This window comes from Melospiza melodia, chromosome 10, assembly GCF_035770615.1.
Source record: "Melospiza melodia melodia isolate bMelMel2 chromosome 10, bMelMel2.pri, whole genome shotgun sequence".
Lineage (NCBI taxonomy): Eukaryota > Metazoa > Chordata > Aves > Passeriformes > Passerellidae > Melospiza > Melospiza melodia.
In genome coordinates this window covers 26564572-26587026 of record NC_086203.1, presented here as the reverse complement: position 1 = coordinate 26587026, position 22455 = coordinate 26564572, and the positions used below count along the sequence as shown (strand labels likewise).

The 22455-nt window shown below is 43.9% G+C and overlaps 1 protein-coding gene across 4 annotated transcripts; it reads left to right on the top strand.

The window, feature by feature from the left end:
• The first annotated feature begins 923 nt into the window (after positions 1-923).
• Positions 924-19551, top strand: EOGT (EGF domain specific O-linked N-acetylglucosamine transferase). Of its 4 annotated transcripts, none has more exons than XM_063164992.1 (17): positions 924-1016; positions 1497-1578; positions 2410-2634; positions 2986-3086; positions 3641-3749; positions 3836-3930; positions 4995-5099; positions 6733-6839; positions 7365-7468; positions 9934-10026; positions 10674-10745; positions 11331-11417; positions 13035-13103; positions 13960-14021; positions 15050-15169; positions 16111-16213; positions 16583-19551. In XM_063164992.1, exons 3-17 carry the CDS (start codon positions 2425-2427, stop codon positions 16727-16729), a joined length of 1584 nt encoding a protein of 527 aa, XP_063021062.1. In that variant the 5' UTR covers positions 924-1016; positions 1497-1578; positions 2410-2424; the 3' UTR covers positions 16730-19551. The 4 variants fall into 4 exon arrangements, with proteins under 4 accessions (XP_063021062.1, XP_063021060.1, XP_063021061.1 ...); XM_063164990.1 differs by having other exon boundaries at positions 2405-2634; XM_063164991.1 differs by having other exon boundaries at positions 926-1016; positions 1532-1578; positions 2405-2634.
• Positions 19552-22455: the final 2904 nt, after the last annotated feature.

Genomic DNA, 22455 nt, shown 5'->3' with positions numbered 1-22455 from the left:
TAAAAATAATTCTGGGGAGGGTGGGTAGATGGGTGTGAACCTAGTGCTGTGAAAGGAAAATATTACTTAAGGTAGAAGATACCAGATATAGTTAACTACAGGTACAGATGGCAGTAGAAGTCTTGCGGTACCGTGGGTATTTATGTACGAGGGGCTGCTTTATTTCTAAATGCACCGCAGCGATGGGGTTGTGGATGATGTGAAATCCAGACTAATTTCCTTTATTCAGGTAAGCGGTGTCCCTGCGGGGTCAGCGCCGCGTTCTCTCGGTTTCCTGGCTCGGGCCGAGCGTTTGTTCCTCGTTTCCCACCGGGCAACGAGGGGAGAGGAGGTCTGGGCTGTGGGGAGGATTCAAAGCTCTTGGGTGTCGGCGCCTGTGCCTCCCCCGGCGCTCGTCACTGCGGGAATTGGGTCAGGCCGGGGTGCGGGCAGGGGCAGGGCGCTGCCGTGTGCCCCGGGCAGCGGGGAGGCACCGCCGAGCCTCGCCCGGCCCCGCTGCTGCCGGCCCGGGCTCGGGGGGCCGCCCGCAACAATGGGGCGCCGGAGCCTGCGCTTCCTGCCGGGCCGCGGCAGGAAAAGGCCCTTTTCCTCCGCATCCTGCGCTCGCCGCTCCCCGGCCGGCAGCGCTTAATTTCCGGCAGCAGAAGGAAGGAGCGGCTGCTCCGCCGCTGCTCCCCGCGGGCAGGTGCCCTCACTGCGGGTCCACCTGAGCTGAGCCGAGCCCGACCCGCGCCCGGCGCTGCGCCTCCGCCCCGGCCCGCGGCTCCTCCTTCCCTCGCTGCCTCCCTTCCCTCCTTCCCTCGCTGCCTCCCTGCCCCGGGCGGGGCGGGCCCGGCGCTGCCGCCCGCTCCTCCCTCGCACCCGCTCGGAGCCCGGCGGGGCCGCACCGAGCGCTGCCCCCGGACATGAGGATTGAGGCCGGCGGCGAGCGCCCAGCAGGAGCAGCGGCCGGTCCCGTGGGCCGCGGGGCTCCTCGGGGCCCGCGGGGCTGAGACACCCGGGGAGATAAACACCCGGTGAGATACGCGGTGAGATAGACAGCCGGTGAGATACGCGGTAAAACACGCGGTAAAACACGCGGTGCGATGCGATGCTGTGCCGGGGCAGGGGAGCGCAAGGCGGGGCGGCGGTGCCGGGTCCGGCGCGGGTGTGATAAACGTGGGTCAGGCACCAGGTCCGACCGGGCCGGGTCTGGGTCTGGTTCTGGGTCTATCACAGAATCCAGCACGGCCTGGCTCAGGATGCCGGGCACCTTCCCCGAGTGACAGCCCCAGGGGTGGGGAAGGGCCGCGTGTTTTGGGGCCACGGCCGGGTTGGTGATGGGAGAGGGGATGCGTGTGAAACAGCCCGAGCCCCGGCTGTGTGCGGGGAAAGGACCCGAGAGCCGGGTCAGCGCCGTGCCCGGGCCGTGCCAGCTGCTCTCATTGCTGGGAATTGTCCCCAGGAGCAGGACAGTGTCCCTAGGAGCAGGACACTGAGCAAATCTCCTTTTTCAGGACGTGCCCAACTCCACCTTCCTCTCCCGCTCTAGGTTTCTGTACCTGGGAAAGCTGAAGCGGTTCCTCTCAAACCAAACAGGTAAAACTGCTTGTATCGCAGGAATTTTGCTAAAGGCTTCACTTGAAAGCAAGCATGCAAATTTTAGCAAATTATAACGCCAAAAAAGGTGGAGTTTAGATACAGGCCATACATTTTCTCTGAAAGTTTAATGGCTCAAAGCAGAGGTGTTAGATGAGAAGGTTGTGTTAGCAGGAAGGAATGCAATCAGCTTTAGGGTACACAGATGTGTGGGCCTGTGTGTGTGTACAAGTGTATATATATAAATACACTTCTATTATGTATAAAATTATATATAGAATATACTCTGTAGTCAAGTTTCTTTAACATGATGTTAAGCACTAAAAACAGGCATCTTGTAAGACTTAGCTGTGACCCTCTATTTGTGTCTGCCTATTTTTCCATCAGCCAATTATTAGTTCAAAATGGAGAATGTGTTTTTTTCATACTTATTTTAAAACTAAAAATCCTTCTTTTCTCACCCCTCCCCCCAGCTCTTGCACTTTTTTCCCCTTCTCACTGGATATTACATGCTCTATACTTGGTTTCCACACTGAACTCTCAGGATCCCTTGGCATTTAGCTAAAGTAAACACACCCATTTTAGCTTGACTGGGAGTTTGTAGTGCATAATAACACTCAATGACTAATGATTCAAAGATAATCCTGAGGTTGAGCAGTCTGGCCTCTCAGTGAAAGTTTGGTCTTCACAGGAAAAAGAAACCACCCCAGAAATGCAAGTACAAATTCTTTGACTGTATGTCTGACTCTGACTGAATTTTGTCCTGTGTGCTTGAAATGCTGCAGATATGTTAATTTCTTTTTTGTTTTCTATTTTATTTATAAAGCACAGAACTCGCAGGTTGCCATGTTTATGTTGCTCGTGTTTGGATTGCTACTGCAAGAAATCCTGGCTAATTCCCAAGCTGAAAATCCTACTGAATTCCCAAACATCCAGGAAGAGCCATTGTACAGCTACAAAGCCATCAACTTGCCAGATGAGCACATCCCCTACTTTCTGCACAATAACCAGCATGTTGCTGACATCTGCAAGCAGGACCCTCTTTGCCCATATAAAGTAAGTTTCCTTTTTCCTGTTTGTTTGTTCAAATGCCCTGTTGGGGTGATTTGTTGCAGCAGTTAAAGATGGTGGTTAATTGGTTTCCTTGCCAATTAGTCAGGGAAAGGATTTGTCTTAGAACCTATAAAAGACAAGAGTGACATTGATGTGCATGTGTGACCACTTTGGAGCCTCTGCTGTGCGTGAGGAATCTGGGTGTTGTTTCTCAAACTCTGTTTGAAAACAGACCAAACCAAAAGCCTTTTATGCGAGATTTATGAGCAAGATGTCATTTAAAAGCTAACAGCTTACTTAAGTCATTTCCCATTTTCCTGTTGCAAAACCTGATTCAGTCATTCTGTGTTGCAGAAACACTTGAAGAAACTAAAATCCTGCTGGGGTTATGAGAAATCTTGCAGATCAGAGAACAGGTTCAGTTACCCAGTGTGTGATTATGTTGAAACTGGGTGGTAAGTTTAATTTTAAATATCTACTGTACATTGTGGCAAAAAATAGTGTAGTGCTCACATTGATATAGTAGTGAAGCAAGCATTATTGTAATATTTAAAGTGTGATTTTTTTTGTGGACACCTGTGTGTGTGTATATATATATAATGTGTGTATTTATGCATAATGAGCCTTGCAACGTGGTTTTAACAATTTAACTTTTTAAGGAAGAAAATACTGCTAGAAATGCTTCCTGCCAGAATGTTTTCATTGTTCTGATGTAGCCTTGAATTCAGAGTCCTAAAATAGCTGTATTTCCTTTCTTAGCTTTAAAAACAGAGGAAAAAATGTAGAAAAAAATGTGTACCCTTTTAGGGGAGAATAGCTTTAAATTAAATTGTCATTGATGTTTTCTCTTACATGCAGCTGATAAGTGCTTCCTGTTTTGGCATCTTAAATGCCAATAAAGTAACTGGCTGGTTCCTCTGTTCCACTTTCAGTGGAAAAATGTGATCTGTTGAAGTTATTACTAGAATTGAGCAACCTCGGTTTGTTTCCTCTTTCCTTCACACACCAGGGCAAGTGACATTGAGACAGCCCAGCAGATATTCTGGAAACAAGCAGACTTTGGGTATGTTCAGGAGAGGCTCAGTGAAGTGAAAACCCACTGCAAGCCTGCAGCAACAGTAGGTATTTCTGACAGATCTGATGCTTTGAGCTTGTTTTTAAAAATAATTTTTGTCGTTGACAGGATTCCACTTGTTCTTAACAGGGGGATTCATCTCTGACCTGCTCCCAGTACCTTCAGCACTGCAGAGCAACAAACCTGTACATTGATTTACGAGCTGTGAAGAGAAACCACGACAGGTCCCTGATTTGCCTGGGTTATAGCAGGGAAAAGCATTTGAGAATTGGTTTAAAAAGCTGGTTTCCTTGTTGCTAGGGGTTTTACTTGTTTTACTTCTTAGTGCCAGCAGTTTCAGTGCTGATCAGAGGCTTGCTGCTGAAGCCCTGTGAAGGTTTGCCCCTCTTCATTGCTGGCTGCTGCTGGTGGTGTAAAAAGCCAAGTTCTCACTTCTATGGAATGATGATGGGTGATTGAAATCCTCCCTGAGGGAAGAGAACATGTTTCTGTGTCTTCAGCCATGTCCTTCCTTGATCAGATGATGTGCAAAATACAATTGCTTTTGTCTGAGGAACCAAGACATTTCCTGTGCCCTTATAGCAGATCCAGGAGCTGCATTTTGAGATACTGAGTGACTGAGGAGAGATCTGAACCCTGATCTTCCACATCTCAAATTAAAAAGCTACAAATTGGAAACTGGATGAGAAAAACATGCCAGTGGTTTTGGACTCTGACTTGTGTTTGAAGTCAGTGTCTTGATCTGGTTCATGACTGATATTACCCTTCAGAATGGGTTTTGTCATCATCACAGCCTGTCCTGAAAACTAATTTAGGCAATTCCTTTACCTGGCAACTTGTTTTCATGAAATTTGTTCTTACATCTCATTCTTCATATGTCATGTAAGACCCTTGGGTAGCAAAGTGGGTTGTGAATCTGAGGTAAATTTCAGTAAGAAATTGTTAAAAACAAACAAAAACTCCAACCAGTGATGGTCCTGTGAAGCATCACTGTAATGAAACAAAATTTGATTAAATTACTTATGTGGGTATGTGTAAATAATTCTTAATAACATTCTGGGTGATTAGTGCTGCTTTCTAAGATGATGCCTACACCTTTGAGGACACCACTATGCTTATTTGGGGGTTGTGGGAAGTTCTTGATTTACACTGAGGAAAACACTCAAGGTTTAAATATGTGTGAAGTGCCTTGCTGAACTGAGACTAAGCAGCACTGGCTTGAGTGTGTAATTGAGATTGCAGGGCACTGTTGCACAAAGACTGATGGACTTTTTCTAATTTGCATTAGATTCAAAGAAGACTTTTTCCAGAAGGGAGAAATTGGTGGTCATTGTACCCTCGATGTTCAGGCATTTTTGGCTGAAGGTCAACGCAAGAGCCCTCTGCAGTCTTGGTAAGAATCTCTTCTCAAGGCTTCTTCCAAGTTAATTTGCTAATTACTTTTATTTTTATCATTGGCATTACCAGCTGTGTGTAGGGGATTTCATACTGAGGAAAGGCTTGCTCCTTTTGGGGTCAGTTTGAGAGCTGACATTGGAAACCTCTGGCAATTACATCTCTGCAGACAGTCTGAGCCACACTGTGTGTAATTGTGTCCTGCCTCACTTGCAGCAGCAAAAGATGTGAAAACACCTTGCAATAGGGAGTTGTAACTTGTTGTAAGTTGTAAGTTCAGGTGTTTTCTGGGCCAGGTGCTGGTGCTGTGCCTGTCTGGGTGTGGAAGGGGTGATTGTTTTCTGCTGAGATGCCCTTGTGTTCCCCATCCCTTGGTGAGGGTGATGGGGATGTGCTGGGGTTCCCTTCCCCTTGGTGAGGGTGCTGGGGATGTGCTGGGGTTCCCCATCCCTTGGTGAGGGTGATGGGGATGTGCTGGGGTTCCCTTCCCCTTGGTGAGGGTGATGGGGATGTGCTGGGGTTCCCTTCCCCTTGGTGAGGGTGATGGGGATGTGCTGGGGTTCCCCATCCCTTGGTGAGGGTGCTGGGGATGTGCTGGGGTTCCCCATCCCTTGGTGAGGGTGCTGGGGATGTGCTGGGGTTCCCCATCCCTTGGTGAGGATGATGGGGATGTGCTGGGGTTCCCTTCCCCTTGGTGAGGGTGCTGGGGATGTGCTGGGGTTCCCCATCCCTTGGTGAGGGTGATGGGGATGTGCTGGGGTTCCACAGCCCTTGGTGAGGGTGATGGGGATGTGCTGGGGTTCCACAGCCCTTGGTGAGGGTGATGGGGATGTGCTGGGGATCCCTTCCCCTTGATGAGGATGATGGGGATGTGCTGGGGTTCCCTTCCCCTTGGTGAGGGTGCTGGGGATGTGCTGGGGTTCCCCATCCCTTGGTGAGGATGATGGGGATGTGTGCTGGGGTTCCCTGGGCTGGGAATGTGAGGTGGGATGAGTCCACAGGCTGAGTAGGAAGTGCAGAGCATCACAGTTTGCATTTTAGCACTTCAAAGCTGCCTTGCCAGTTAATTGATGGAGGGACTGGAGCCATTAAGATCCTTATAATAATTCATTCTCATGCTTTGCTTGTATTTTCTTTTTCTTCCTCTATTTTTCATTGATGTTTAATTTAAATCAAGAACTGCTGCAGAGGAGGATTTTCTCCTCTACCTGCTATTGTCATCACAGCTGCTCATCCTTGTTTAGATGCAGGAACAATAAATACTGCCTCTACATTCTTTATTCCAACCAAAGCATGGAAATCTCACTGGAGTGTCTCTGGCAAGGCAGATCAAGTTGAGTGGAGCCACAGATCCAGGTTCTGAGGCTCTTTGTTACATCCCTGCTGCCTTGATTTGGAGATCAAAGGTGCTGCTCACTCCTGAGATCAAAGGCAGTGTTTAACCTCTAGAAGCCCTGAAGAACATTCCATTATAATTTCAAATAATTTTAATTGTCAGACTCCATCAGTTTCCAGCAGTCCTGTTAACTGAAATGGACTGGAAGGACAGTTGCTAAATCTGAGACATGGGAAGTGCATTGGTTTAAGAGTGTTGATGTCAAAGCATATTCTGTGTGATTGAATCTCTCTAGGTTTGCAGAACTCCAGACATTCACTGCACTAGACTTCAGGCCTCTAGAGGATGGGAAGTGTGACATTGTTATTGAAAAGCCAACATACTTCATGAAATTAGATGCAGGTAATTGGTATCTTTAGTTTATTTTTTTGTTTCTCCTCTGTTTCATGGATATTTTTGTGCACCAAGAATGAACAAGAGAGCACCTGAGGGATGGCTTGGGCTGGTGTGAAAGTGCAAGTTTGTCCTGTGGTCCCAGAGCTTCCCCAGCCCCACTAAAGCAGAACCAGAGCTGTCCTAAGGCCACTTCTCATTTTCCCTGTGCCTGACTGGGCAGTGTTAAAGCAGGAGATCCTTTCACATCCTTCAACTGCAGACTGTAAAGAGAAACAGCACATGAAGCTCATCTTATTCTTTCTTTTGGTCACTCTTCTAACTCTGTTTTTTTTTTTTTTTTTGAACACATTTTACCTCATATTTCTTTCCTTGATTACTTCCTTTTAGATGTTCTTTTTTAGGGTATATTAGGAGGATTCAAGGAGTCAGAAGCAGGGGAAGCTAATATAAAATGCAGGATGCTAACCTGCATGAACTAGTAAAAATAGAGCAAGTAATGCAGTGTTTTGCTAACAATTCTTTCTTTTCCAGGTGTTAATATGTACCATCACTTCTGTGACTTTGTCAATCTTTACATTACCCAGCATATCAATAATTCCTTCAGTACTGATGTCAACATAGTCATGTGGGACACTGTAAGTCTGCTCTGCTTTTAACATATTTCTGATGGGTTGTAGTTCTGCTTTATAGAGGCTCTGAAGGTTTTGGTAGCCAATCCTCAGCTCTCTTGTGGCCACAGCCACGTGGAACTGATAAATTTCTGGATCCTTTTAATGCAGGTGTATTAGAGAATAGTTAGAGAACAGACTTTCTATGATAAACCATGCGCTGTAGGAATGCTCAGCTATGCTAGCACATAGTTATACCTTTTTTTTGGTGTGGCCTCAAAAATAATCTGATCAATATTTCTAATCTGTAGCATTTGAAATTTTAACTGGTTTCTGTGTTTTTTTTTTTTTTTTTGTCTTGGAATATTGAAGTAGGTTTGCTCAACTGTTTTTTCTATATTTAAAAAGAAATGCAGTCTTGCGTCTGTGTAAATCAGTAATGTGCAGCTTCTAGCAAAGAAAACAGCTAAATGAAATCCTTATAGATAAAAACAGAGTTTAATATTTAATTCCTTTAAGTAGCCTTCTTACAGTTACTTTCCTCAATCACCTCTCACATTGCCATGATAACATAAAACAAATTTTTAAGTGGGGCTGTTTCTGCTGTGCTGCTGAGTTGAAACCATGACTGTGTTTGAGTAATATTAGTTTTATTGGACAGTATTTAAGTTGTGTAGGAGAGTATTAAACTAAATAAAAAACAACGGGACAATTTGTAATATGCCAGATAAAGTGCATAATTAGGTCCAGAAATAACAGTTCTTGAATATGTCACTGTCCCACACCCATTTTGTGATCATAAATTGTTGAGTTTTCTCTCTGAGCATTTACTGCCAGGACAACTAAACTTCAATAGAGAACTGCAAATATCCCCTGCTTGCTGTTTTATGAGAAACCTGTTTGACTAGAAGAAACTGTTTTTTTTCTAATTCTATTGTATTTTAAAACTAAAATCAGTGCCATCTCTCAGATGAGTGAGCTCTCTAGGTATTGCACAGGACCTGTTAATCCAGCTCTGGTGGCTCTCTGACAAGATCAGGTGTCAGACAGCATTGCAAATTACTTTGAAAAGCAGCTCTTTGTCTTATATCAGCAGAATCAAATAACTCTTTCAGCTGTGCCATTCAAAGCAGTGCCACACTGTTATCAATTTAAATGAGCATCACCTGCTCAGGCAGCTGGGGTTCATTGCTATGTAAAACCAGGTGATGGCACCAGTCAACTGCTGATGAACTGTCTGTGCTCATCAAAAGGTGCACTTGGGCTTATTATTCATTCTCTCTCTTTTTTTTTTTTTTTTTAACTTGATGTAATTAGATTTGGCCATACTTCCTACCTACTGTTCTTATTAAAGAGCATTGCCCTTAGATGTAAGTTAAACAAAGCAGAAAATGAGTAGGAATTCCACTGGGTGTTGGTGTGCAGATCACTGTGAACGCAGGGAAGAAATGTTTATAAAGCACTTTTAAGGAGAGCAGAGGGTTAGAGAGTGGTGCTTTCATCACTTCTCCATGGCCAGAAGGGAGTCTGGATTGTGAAATTTATTAATAACTAATGGCAGAGCACAAGGAAGGTCTCTGGAACCAAAGGAAGTCTGGTGCCCTTTAGATTCTTTTCCATTTCACCAAATATCTCTTCTCTCCTGCTATCATTTGCAGTCCTGTTTTCAAATTTCATATTTAGAATGTTTCCATACAACTTTCCAAGCAGCCTGAGCTGAAAGGAATCTTCAGTGAGAACCTGCACCAGGGCTAATGAGGGCACATTTAATTGCACTGCAAGAGCCAGAGGTGGTGACTGAGCCCTGGGATGGGCAGGAAAGGTGACAGATGGAAGGCAGGAGCCCCTGCTGATGGCTCTTTAAAAGCTCCCCACAGAATGAAAGATTTTACTGCTCTGTATAGAAACCCCCAGGTGTTCCTTCCACCAAATCAGATCATGGCCATCAGTTTGTGATACATGTGCCACGTGCAAGTGACAATCCCCAAACAGGCAAATGCAAAACAAGCTTGTTGTGACTTATCTCAAACTTCAGTGCTGCACTTGAATTCCCAGGTGTTTTATTTTTTTTTTTAATCTCAGGAGTTGAGATTCAGGCCTCCTACCATCCCTGTGTTTGTGTTGCTTCAAATTTAACTTGTGTTCTGTTGACTCTGGGAAAAGTAATTCTCACTCCTAACTCAGAAATTATAATCTGCTACTGAAGAAATTGTCTAGTTTGCTAATTTGTAGAAGTTTTTATTAAAAATTAACCACCTGAGAGGTAATTTGAGTTACCTGCCAGTGCAAACACAGAGTTTGATGCTGTGGAATATCTGTGTTCTGTGCTAGGCTGCCTTGAGTCCTGTGGTGGTGTTGCACACATTAACTCATTTTAATACTCATATATGAGTATTAAAACTCATATACAGGACCTGTAAATCATGAAGAAAGGTTCTAATATGCATTTTTGTAATTGTTGTACCCTTGATTTTTTTTTACTTTCCTCCTAGAGCTCATATGGCTATGGTGACCTGTTCAGTGAGACATGGAAGGCATTTACTGACTATGAAATAATTCACTTGAAAACTTTTGACTCTAAAAGGGTATGGAATTCTGTATTTTGTTTTAATTCATAGTCACTAGGGAGCAAACATGACAACATCTCAAGCTTCTTGCAGTTATGGGTGTTCCAGAGGAAAGCATTAATACTTTTCTATTAATGTTTAATTTATGTAATATGAGTATTCTACCTTAGAAACAAGAGACAGAACTGTAACCTGATTCTGTGATGTGTCTGTCCTTTATATAGATGGACCTAACTTTTGTGTCCTTCTGCAGGACTCCCAGCTGAAGTTAAGGGTTTTCAAATGGTCTTTCTGAAGTCTTCTGATTCCTCCTGAGGTGTTTCTTTCCCCTTGTAACTCTTGGCATTCCTGCTGCTTATCATGTAAAAAAATTTACACCAAAAAAAAAAATTGCATCTATTCAGAGCTAATTTCAGCCTCCTTAATCTAGTCTAAACTCCCTAACTGGTTTCCTTCTCTTTAGTCCATGTTTGTTCTGCCTGGGGGTGCTTTCATCACCTCTTCCCACACTTTTACATCCCAAAGGAGAGCTCTGTTCCTTGGCACAGCCAGCAAGCCGGGCTGTCCTTGGCAGGAGCAGTGATTGCTGCCTCGTTAGGAGCAGGGCTGGCAGGGAATGGGCTGGGGAGGAGCAGTGGGTGTAACTCCTGGTGATCCCCTTGCAGGTGTGCTTCAAGGAAGCCGTGTTCTCTCTGCTGCCTCGGATGCGGTATGGATTGTTCTATAACACCCCTCTGGTGAGTGCCTCCATCCATCCATCCATCCATCCATCCATCCATCCATCCATCCATCCATCCATCCATCCATCCATCCATCCATCCATCCATCCATCCATCCATCCATCCATCCCCATCCCTCCCTCCCTCCCCCATCCCTCCCTCCCTCCCCATCTGAGCTGGGAAATCCCTCCAATATAATGAAATACACTGCAGTGAACGTTCCAGCTCCAAATGGAATGATCTTCCCTAAAGATTGGGAATTTAAAGTTATTCCAGCTGGTTGTGTGCAGTCTCCTGTGTCACAGCTCAGGAGGTGCAAATTATTCCCCTTGAATGGGTGGGCACTGTGAGCTAACTGGTATTTTTGCAGAGCACAAGAGCTTCAGCACAGTCAGACTTCCCTGAGGGCATTAGCTCACACACACAGGCTCTAGCACTGGAGTTACATTTCCTTCTAAATGAAAGTGCCACTTGTGCTGCAGTGAATAGCACAGTGCATGATACTGGGCTTTTGTTCCACAAGAATGTTAAAAACCTGATCACAAAGCTCAGTTTTCTGAGTGAAATAACCCTGTGTGTTAACAGTTCCTTTTTTAATTTCAGATCTCTGGCTGCCACGGCACGGGGCTGTTCAGAGCCTTTTCTCAGCATGTGCTGCACAGATTAAATATCACCCAGGAAGGACCCAAGGTGTGATAACTGCGTAAAGCAGCTGCAGTGTGGAGCTGGTGGCTCTTGCCAGAGAACAGCAGTGGCAAACTGAGCCCAGTGGGGAATGGGGGTGTACCTGTGAGCTTTTTGTCCTTTCCTGTGATGTTTAGGGTTTGGGTTTTCCCTGTAAAAACCTTCAGAGAACATTTGCGTATGTTTGTGGGAGTTGCCCTTATGTCTTATTTCTGTAGGACAGGCTTTGGAGCATTCTCCTTCCAGCCTTAGGGTCTCATCCCTGTGTCCATTCCCTGTGCTGGAGGCCTTTGTGTCCTTCCTAGTTAAATCAGACACAAATTCCACAGAGCAGCAATGGGAATCCCAGAGCAGAGCAGAGCTTGCCCTTTATCAAGGATGCTGCTGAGCTGGGATCAGAGCTGCACACACAGGAACCTGCTCCTTCCATGCTGCTGAGCTGGGATCAGAGCTGCAAACAGAGGAACCTGCTCCTTCCATGCTGCTGAGCTGGGATCAGAGCTGCACACACAGGAACCTGCTCCTTCCATGCTGCTGGGCTGGGATCAGAGCTGGAAACACAGGAACCTGCTCCTTCCATGCTGCTGAGCTGGGGTCAGAGCTGCACACACAGGAACCTGCTCCTTCCATGCTGCTGAGCTGGAATCAGAGCTGCACACACAGGAACCTGCTCCTTCCATGCTGCTGAGCTGGGGTCAGAGCTGCACACACAGGAACCTGCTCCTTCCATGCTGCTGAGCTGGGATCAGAGCTGCACACACAGGAACCTGCTCCTTCCATGCTGCTGAGCTGGGGTCAGAGCTGCAAACAGAGGAACCTGCTCCTTCCATGCTGCTGAGCTGGGGTCAGAGCTGGAAACAGAGGAACCTGCTCCTTCCATGCTGCTGAGCTGGGATCAGAGCTGCACACACAGGAACCTGCTCCTTCCATGCTGCTGAGCTGGAATCAGAGCTGCACACACAGGAACCTGCTCCTTCCATGCTTGCCCAGCACCATCTGGCTGCTCTGGGCTTCCCTCCTGCTCACCCTGATGGTTTCTGCACGTTGCCTTGGTGGCCAGGGCAGCTCTGGGCTGGCTGAACTCTCTGCTGGAGAGAGGCCCACAAATTATTGCTGAGGGCACATTCAGAGCTCTGCACAGGCATTTAGTTATGCTTCTCCTGCTGACACTAATGGGAGCCATGCAGTTAAATCTCTTTATTCCACTTGGAGCGCTCGCCCCTGTGAGTCCAATTAATTAAAAGAGGTAAAAGGAGGAGCTGTTATAGAAGTAAAATATTTTTTTTCCCAAGGAACTTGTGCACAAGCCATCCAGAAAGCTGCTTTCCTGCTTTCAAAAACTGCCAGATAATGTGTAATACAAAGGCTCTTTTGTACTGAATAGAAGAAATATTTCAGAAAATATTTAGTTCTTGGTTAGTAATCCAAATTTTACAAAGTTTTTGATGCTTTGAATCTGTCAGAAAATACAATGTGCATTTTAAGGTGGTTACGCCATTACATGTGGAAGGAGCATATTTAGTTGCTCAAATAATTGCCAGAAGTAATAATGGAAGAGTTTGGGATTGTTTTTCTTGTGAGGGCTGCCTCTTAGCTAATACACTGCTGCTTCTTTCTTTTTAGGATGGGAAAATTCGAGTCACCATCCTCACCCGCAGCACGGATTACCGGAAAATATTAAACCAGAATGAGGTGTGGCTCTTTGTATATTTAAAAAATATTTATTAGAAGTTAAATTTTGCTTTATTGGGTTGATTTTTTTTTTTTTTTGTTCAGGTACAGCCAAGACATCTATTTTCTGGCAAATCTTGGATAAATACGTCCAATGTTTATATTAATTTGTTCTGAAATGTCTTCTAGGCAGTCTCAATTTCTGTACCCCAGACACTGAACCTTGCTGCCCTTTCTAAAGATCCAGTGGAAGACTACAAATGTAATACTAAAAGTATTTCCTCTGAGCAAACAGACACTGCAGATCCTCTGATAAAATGAAATTATTTCACTTTCAAATTATTCCTTTTATTTATAGCATCTCCAGTGTTGAAGTCTAACAAAACCCTTTGTAATGCCTGCAGATTGAAAAGCACAAGCCCTTGTTTGTGCACTCAGAACATAATGAATTTTCATATTGATTTATGGTTTTGAATCATGCAACTTCATGGACTTGTGTAAAAGATTTTTTCATGGTAAAATTGTATTATTTAAAGTTTTCATACCTGCTTTCATTCTTTACTGTTAGAGCCTGACAAAAATGAATTGGGATTATCATCCCCACCTTATGTAGGGAGAAACTGAGGCTGGTGAGATGCAGCAGCTCAGTGGCAGAGCAGACAGAGCAAAGGATTTGTGCTTTTTCTGCTGGGCTGTCCTCAACTGATGCCTCCACTGCTGCACATAGTCTGTGTTCTGGTAAAATGGCAAAGACGTTGGTTTTATGAAGGAGATAAAACCAGTAGAAGTTGGTTTTATCTTCACCAGGTCAGGAGTGCAAGGGAGCAATTAACTGAGGGAGGAGACCAAATCCTTGTGTTTTTATTGTTCTCCCCAGCTTGTGAATGCTCTGAAGACAGTGTCAGCGCTGGAGGTCAAGGTGGTGGACTACAAGTACAAGTGAGTTGGTGAGGAGGTGCTGTGAGGGAGCTCCTCTGCCTGTGGCTGCTGCCAGCTGTGTCTGTCCCAGGGTAACCTGGCCAAACCCCAGCCCTGGGAAGGGAATTGTTGGGTGAGCTGGTGGAGCACACCCACTCCATAATGCACTAGCTAGGGTTAGCAGGCTCGGGTTAAAGCTCAATGAACAAGGCTGGAAATCCCTTTTGCTCCCTCTCCCAAAGCCAGCTGTGTTCCCATCACCTTTTTGCATTTTGCTCTGCAATAACTGTGTGAGCAGAGGTTTCTCTTCTGTGATGTCAGTGTCTTATTTTATATGAGCCTTAGTTTGGTAATCAATAATAACTCTGATTATTTGCTGCTCTGGTGGCCCCTGAGGACACCACCTGAGGTCAGTTTGTGGTGCCAGGTGTAGCAGGCACTGTGCCTGGAAGAAATGGACTGATGGAAAAGTTCCCAAACAATGAATTCTTGTCCCAGATGGCAGCAGCTCCACCTGGAGCTGTTCTGAATGATGTAAATTATGTAGGAAGATTTAAAAAAAACAGCATTAATATATCCATGTTCTTGACTAAACAGAGACAGGGGAGGATGTTTATTTGTGTATTTTACATTACACTGAGTGCAGTTCAGAAACAGGTATTTTATGCTGGGTTCTTAGGTTTTGTTTGGGGTATTTTGTTCTTAGTTTTGTGTTTTTTTTTTTTTTTTAAGTGATGCATTTTTTTAAAGGCAAGTAAAAAGAAAAACCCTTAAACTTTCAAAAACTTTAAGTTGACCAAAGTATTTTTGAAACAAATTCTGGTGATGTTTTGAAACCTGCCTGCATTTCCTTTCATTTCATGCTGAGTTACTGCTGGGTGCAGCACTTGTGATCCTTGGTTTTGTTCCTTGAAAAATCAGTTCTCTCTCCCATTATTCCCTTCAGCCACTTTTGTGCTTTCCCCATGTTCTGTTGGGGTGGATAGAGCTGCCACATCACCTTTTTTTTGTTTGTTTTTTATTAACCACTTTTGTTGTGTTGTCTGCAGGGAGCTTGAATTTTCCGAGCAATTGAGAATTACCCACAACTCTGATATTTTCATTGGGATTCATGGAGCTGGCCTGACCCACCTGCTCTTTCTGCCAGACTGGGCTGTTGTCTTTGAGCTGTAAGTCTGTCTGTCTGTCCTTCCCCCTCCATTTCACACACAACTGCTCCTGTTTGTTGCTGTGTGCCAATGAAGCCTCTCCCTCCCTGGTATTTGACCACCAGTGTTTGTCTTGCAGCCTTGTTTAGATTTCATATTTGGCAGCCTCTTCTCCTGGGGATCAGAACAGAGGAAGCTTTCACTATAAAATCCAGTGTAATTATATCATACAGGCTTAGCCTGTGATTTCTTAATCTTCCATGGCATAAATATAATGGGGAAATGGCAAACAATGAGAAAACCTCATTGCTCAGGCTCTGCCTGGTCAGTCTGAGATCTAAGGATGTTTCAGTGATGCAGGTGAGCTGATTATGTGCATGTGCAGGGCTATTATTGATATGAATTGATATGTGCTAGCACCTCCCTGGAGGTTTTTATATCCTCCTTTTTCTGCTCAGGACATGAGCACCAGCTGGCCAAGGTAATTTTTTCTGTTTTGCCTACATTTCTCTTGTAGCTTCCTTTTAAAACATGTTTTATCACAAAGTAGGGGTGTCAGCAGACACTCCAATCTACAGAACAAAGCAGAAATCCAGAATGCTTCTTAGAAGGGCTCTGAATTCCCCATCCTGGGAAACTCTGCAGGACTGGTGTTTTGCAGCATAGGCTTGGCTCAGAATGTTTTTTGTCCATTCTCCAAAGAAGCTCAGAAACTCAGGGGTTGTTTTTCACATGTCCAAGAGCTGCTGCAGCTGGACAGGGACATGTCTGACGTGCAGATGTGGCTCCAGCTGCCTCCAAGGCCACATCTGGACAGCAGAAGCAGCCCTTGCTGCTGTTTCAGAATTTCTCTATGGTTTTGGTCCCTTACAACTGGACAACATTTCAGTTTTTTCCTGTTTCACCCTGGTAACTTCAGCACAATCTCTGCAGGTAAATAAGTTTTTTCTGCCTGTCCCTAGATACAATTGTGAAGATGAACGTTGTTACCTGGATTTGGCAAGGCTGAGGGGCATCCATTACATCACCTGGAGGAAAAGGAACAAAGTATTCCCTCAGGATCAGGTAATGGTGTACACACTGGAAGGGTGAGGTGCTGGAGCTGAAGGAATTCACAGCTCTCCTGCTTCACCTACCTGTGTTCTGGTATTTGAAATATGATATTCATTCTTTAGGCCAAAATAGCTTCCCTGGTCAGATTAAGAAATCATTTGATATTAATGGTTGAGGGAAGAAGAGAAATGAAATTAATTGGCCATGAACCATTCATAGCATGGCTGTTATGCAGTTCCTTTGCTGAATCTTTTGCCTCAGAGCAGATCAGTGGATCAGAAATAATAAATTAAAATGGCAGATCCTCAATTTTTTTCTTGCTTTTTTGAATGGAAGATGTATTGATCTTTTTGTCTAATAGTCCTTATCTTGTTTTTCTAGGGACACCACCCAACACTGGGAGAACATCCAAAATTTACAAACTACTCCTTTGATGTGGAAGAATTTATGTACTTGGTGCTTCTGGCTGCAAATCATGTTTCACAGCATTCAAAGTGGCCATTTAGGGTAAAACACGATGAATTCTAAATTAGACTTCTGACTGAAATACTGTTTTTAATTAATCACAGAGTGGCCTGGTTTGGAAGGGATTTTAAAGACAATCTCATTCCACCCCTGCCATGGGCAGGGACACCTTCCACCGTCCCAGGCTGCTCCCAGCCCTGTCCAAACTATCCTTGGGCACTGCCAGGGGCAGCCACAGCTTCTCTGGGCACCCTGTGCCAGGGCATCACCATCCTCACAGCCCTTGAGGGGGCTTTATTTAGAAGAATTTATCCCTTGTATCCAATCTAAACCCACTCCCTGTCAGTTTGAAGCCATTTCCCCCTGTCCTGTCACTACATGCCCATAAAAAAATAAATTTCCCCCTGTGAGGGAAATAACCCATTGTTCATTGCCAGACAACTTCTTAGCACCATACCTCTACTTTGTAATTCCTTTCTAATCTGGGAGGTTTTTATATGTAAAACTTATTTTTCAGACTATTTCTGGTTATTTGCACTGCATTTTTTCATTCCAGATTCTGAAATGCTCTTTATACCAAGATATGTCCACCCATTTCAGGTTTTCTGGGGTAGGTCCAGGGTCAGCAGACACTGCAAGCTTCTGCTTTAAATTTAGAAACCTTTTCACATTAGAGAGCACGTTCTTATGATTTTGCATTTAAATATAAACTTTGACTCTTGTCCCTGTAGTTATAAATGCTTCAATACAAGAAGTCTGCACAGTAGGCTCAGTCAGTTTTCTGTCTCAGAGCAGGTAAATATTTTCCTAAGTGAGTACTGAAAATTTCAGGTGATCTGAGTATTTCCTTTTTCACAAAAAACAGCAATCTGCATTGGAGAACTTGAGCAAATTGGAATGAAACTTGATTTTTTTTGAGGATTCTAAAGGGAATGGCCTTCTAGTTTTTTTAAGGACAAATGATAGAATGTGTAGAGTGTCTTTCAGCTGCAGCTGAAAGGACAGGAACTGATGAGGAACCTTGTTCTTGGATTCACTAAAAGCCTGATTTTTAATATTCTTGTTTCCTCAAAATGTTGAGGAATTAATCCAGAAAACTTTTTAAATGAAATCTTTCCAAAGCCAGTAGCACAGTTCACTGTTTTCAGTGAAGGGAATATTAAACCAAAGCTGAGTTCTTTTTGAAATTCCCCCTGGAGCTGAGATGTTCAAGAGAGGAAAATAAAGGTAGCAGTTCTTTTGTCTTAAGTGGGGGCAGAAGGATGTCTAGAAGATTGAGTTCTTTGAGATAAAACCTTAGAGTCCTGTGTTAAATTATGGATTTCTGGGGAATGTATCCCCATGCTGGACTTCCATTTCAGCCACACAGTTCAGGTGGCTCAGGGCAGGCACACATTTGTATGGAAAAGCAGGAGAGTTCTGGTAAATACAAACATTTCACTGCTCTAATAGTGGCTGGTATTGACTTCCCTTCCCCAGCAATTCCACAGGCTGTGGGTGCATTTACTGCCCTGTCTGTGCTGCTGGGGATGAGTTACTGTAAGCACAATTTTCATATGGATCTCTCAGACCTGAGTCAGTGCATGGGGAAGCTGGGCAGAGCTGAGACCTTCTTTTATTTTGTGTATGTGGTGCAATTCTTCCTGGAGAGTGTTGTTTTACTGAGGGGAAAAACTTGTTTCACTTTAAAGGACCATAGAAGCAAAATTGCACTTCTTAATATGAGGTGGGGGGAAAAAAAAATCCCTTGAGCAATACCATCTCCTGTATTTGTATGTGTCTGTTGGGTTTTTTACCTTGTGGGATTTGTATAAAACTTAAGCCAGTAAAACGTCTGTGTTTGAATGAAACCAAGTCAAAGGAAAGAAGACATTTAATTATGAACTGTGCACATAATTTTTTTAATAAAAAGCTTTTTAATTAAAAAAGAGTGTAAAATTTTTGGTAGTTTGCCAGGTTTTAGAGGCAAATGTTTTAAATACTGTTAATTGTATGGAGCCACGTGTCTCTGCTTTCTCCTGCCATGACAGGCTGATGTTCGGAAGTCCAAAGTGACATTCAGGTTTATTTACCTGAAAATCACTGAGAGGTGATGCTGCCATTGCTGCCATCCTGCACTGCTGGCTTTAGTGCTGGGCGTTTGAAGCTTGGTTTGTGAAAACATTTGTGTGTATTTAAGTTCCTGTGGTGCAGGTGATGCTGCTGAAGGCAGTGGGTGAGTGCTGGGGTCTGCACAGGAGCAGCTAATGAGGAGCTGCTCTTTCAGATCATCGCTGAAACAAATGGTTGAACATATGTGTGGAGGAGAGGCTGCAGGGACCTCATCCAAGGGCAAAATATCCTGCCAACATTCACCAGCTTCAGCAGATTTGAGTGCAGGGTCAACATTGATGGCCAACGTGTTATTCAGCCTTTATGGTTTAATATTGCTAGGATGAAAAGACTGTTTGTGTTGATTAATTTTTCAAATAGCACAAAATTTTCTTGGCAGAAGAAGGAGGTTTGGTTGGATTTTTGGGTTTTGCCAGTAAATCCTGAGGGAGTTTGGGCAACAGCAGAAATCTGGATTGTGGCTTGATGAGCATCTGGACCACCTTGGGTCTGTCTGGAAGTTGGAATTTGAGGGAATCCATGAGACTTCAGGCAGGATATAGCTCTGGGTTAAGTTTTTCTAACAGATCATGGGAATCTTGTTCCTTGCTACTTCTGATTTTCTAAAATTTACCCAAGTTTAGAGTCTAAGGGGCAGCTTGGCATCAGTGTGATGAATTCAGTTTTGGGACTTTGTGTAATGTTGCAAGTCCTGAATGCTTTTGGGATTGCCTGTGTTTCCTGTGCAATGTAAACCAAGAGCTGGATTCGGAATAAAAAAAATAATTTATGGATGCATGTGGTTTCTTTCCTTCTTACTTCAGAATTTGTCAGATGTAAAAATTTCAGTTTTTTTCTTTGGAGGGTTCTGTGGAAGGTGGGTAAGTGTGAGAAATGGCTTGTGATGGGGAGGTGGCAAGTCAGCATTATTAATCTTAAAGGGTCTGATTATAAATATTAAGGCAATACATTTTTAAAGGCCATTAAGTAATAATGGAATTATTTAATTCTTGCTGTTAATCTTACCAGTACCATTAATGAGATAACTCAGGCTTTAGCATATCTCTTAATCCTGATTTTTTTTAAGGAGATAAACTGAAGAAAATGTTCTCCTTGAGAGCTTTATGTGCTCAGAAGGGTAAAATATTTGACTTCAACACTGAATAATTGTTTCAATTTGCAGTGTTTGCCTTAAATTGAGCTCTTACTTCCCCTCCTCTGAACACACGCTTCTCATGGATTGGGATTTTTGCCTGAAATAAATGAACTGCTATGGAATCCCCTCTGCCTTTGGCTCTGACATGGCCACATAAGTTTGGGGTTTGTTGCTCAGCCTTGAACTCTCCTCATTCTTCCATTTCAGGTCCTCACCTCAGGCCTGGGTGTGAGGGTGCTACTGATGCCTTAGAATTGTAGCTTTTGTGTTTTTCAAGTCCTGTACTTCATTAGTGTATAACTCTGAACTCCATATGGAGTGTTAACTACTGTCTTCACAGCAGATAATTCCTCTAGGCCGGAAACTCAAGGGCACCCAAAAGTGAATTGGGAAGGAGTAAACTGGGGGTAAATTACTTCATTATGTGAAGCTGTAAATGGATCAAACTCATAAAAACCATTGTCCATCTTGGGTAGAGCCCCTCTTGAAGGCTTTGGACTGCCCAAGGTGCAGCTATTGAAGGCCTTTAGTAATTACCTGCTTTTATTCCCTTAATCTTTTCTACCTCTGCTCCAGGGAGCCACTTGTCTCAGGCTGCAAATGCAAGGTGTGGCTGGGGCTGTGTGTTGGTGTGTTCCATTATCTATTAAAGGTTATCTACTAACAGTTATCTGCTGTTAATGGGCCACCTGTAAAAACCAGGTGGGGCAGTTTTCTTTATCTCTTCCACAACCAATCCTCCCTCCAGGACATATCTTTTGTTAATGGGCCAGTGAGCGTCCCTGCATGGCTGATAAGATTACATAATCTCACTGGGAGATGCTCCGCCCAGTGGGAGGAGCCAAGCATTCCTGCTTGGATACAATCTGAGGTTTGGGACACCGCAGCAGCCTTTGCCCCCTGCACTGCCAGAGGAGCAGCTTTCTGCTGCCCTGCATGGCCAGAGGGAGCCCAGGCCCATCTGCAGCAGCCCTGGAGCTGCAGAGGAAAACTCCCCCCTTGTGCAGGATCCCTGCTGCAGCAGAGCCACAGCTGGCACTGCAGGAGGGCTGAGCCCCCCTGGGATGGGGCTGGGACACCCCCTGACACACAGGGGGCAGGTTGTATTCTGACTCTGTCAGAGGATTTTTGTTGATGTTTGTGCTATTACATTTGTATTTTTAGTTTTCCCAGTAAAGAACTGTTATTCCTATTCCCATATCTTTACCTGAGAGCCCCTTAATGTCCAAATTATAATAATATTATAATAATTATAATAATTAAAATAATATTAATTTGGGGGGAGGGGGTTTACATTTTGCATTTCGAGAGAGGCTCCTGCCTTCCTTATCAGACACCTGTCTTCCTTATCAGACACCTGTCTTTTCAGACCAAGACACCACCCCAAGCCCTGCTCAGAAGGGGCCAGGTCCCTCCTGGGTCAGTGCCAGGGCTCAGCCCAGTCCAGCTGCCTCACCCAAACCCTGCAGTCTGAACTGTGCCAACAGCACAGCTGAAAGCAGCATTTTGTGTTTGAGGGGAGAGAGAGGCACACAGGGGATGAGAGAGGAACGAGTGTAAGGTTTCAGATGGGTAAAACAGGCAGAGAGTCATGCTCAAGCTTGGAGCTCAGGAGCCTTCTGGGAATGTGGTTGTAAATCAAGTGAAATGTGTGGAAACCTTGTTGGGACGGAGCCAAAAACGAGGGGAGTGAAAATATTCATGTCACAAACTGCAGGGAGGTACAGGAGGGGGAAAGGGAAGGTCCTGAACTCCCCTGAGTTGGAGCCAGGAGAGGGGAGCAGCATCCCTGACCACAGGGCTGGAAAACTGGGTGGTGACCTGAGATTTGGGCTGGAGAGATGAAGGAAAGGGCAGGGGAGGGTGAAGGGGGTGTTGCCAGGCTTGGGTAGAGCTGACAGCACATCCACAAGTGTAATTTTTTACTGGCTGCTGTCCTCTCTTGAAACATGAAAATATTTTTATAATATGAAAACATAATATAGCTAAAGTACAAAAATAACCTTTGAATATAATATAATATAATATAATATAATATAATATAATATAATATAATATAATATAATATAATATAATATAATATAATATAATATAATATAATATAATATAATATAATATAATATAATATGTATTTGTTATTACTATTTTCTTTTGGATAGATGAATAAAACTCAAATAACAAATTATCTTTTAATTTCTTTTATGTTTTCTTGATTTCCCTCCACTTTCCAATCATTCCATGGCAAATCAAAAAGGAGGAGAAGTAGAAAAATAAAAGGTAAATTGCACTATTACTGAGAAAAAATTTGTTTTGAATATGTATAACTTCTACAGTGGCATTGTTCTTTTTGACTTTTTTTTTTTTTTTTTTTTTTTTTTTCAAATCAGACCTTGTTTTGGCCTTTAGAAAAGTACTTATTAATGTAGTACACAAAGTGCATAGAGCTTTTGAGTAGTGGGTGAGAAATCAATTGTCTGGAGCTCAGCTCCCCCATCACCTGGGAACAAAAGAGTGTCAGAAATGTTAATTTTGGTTGCCAGGT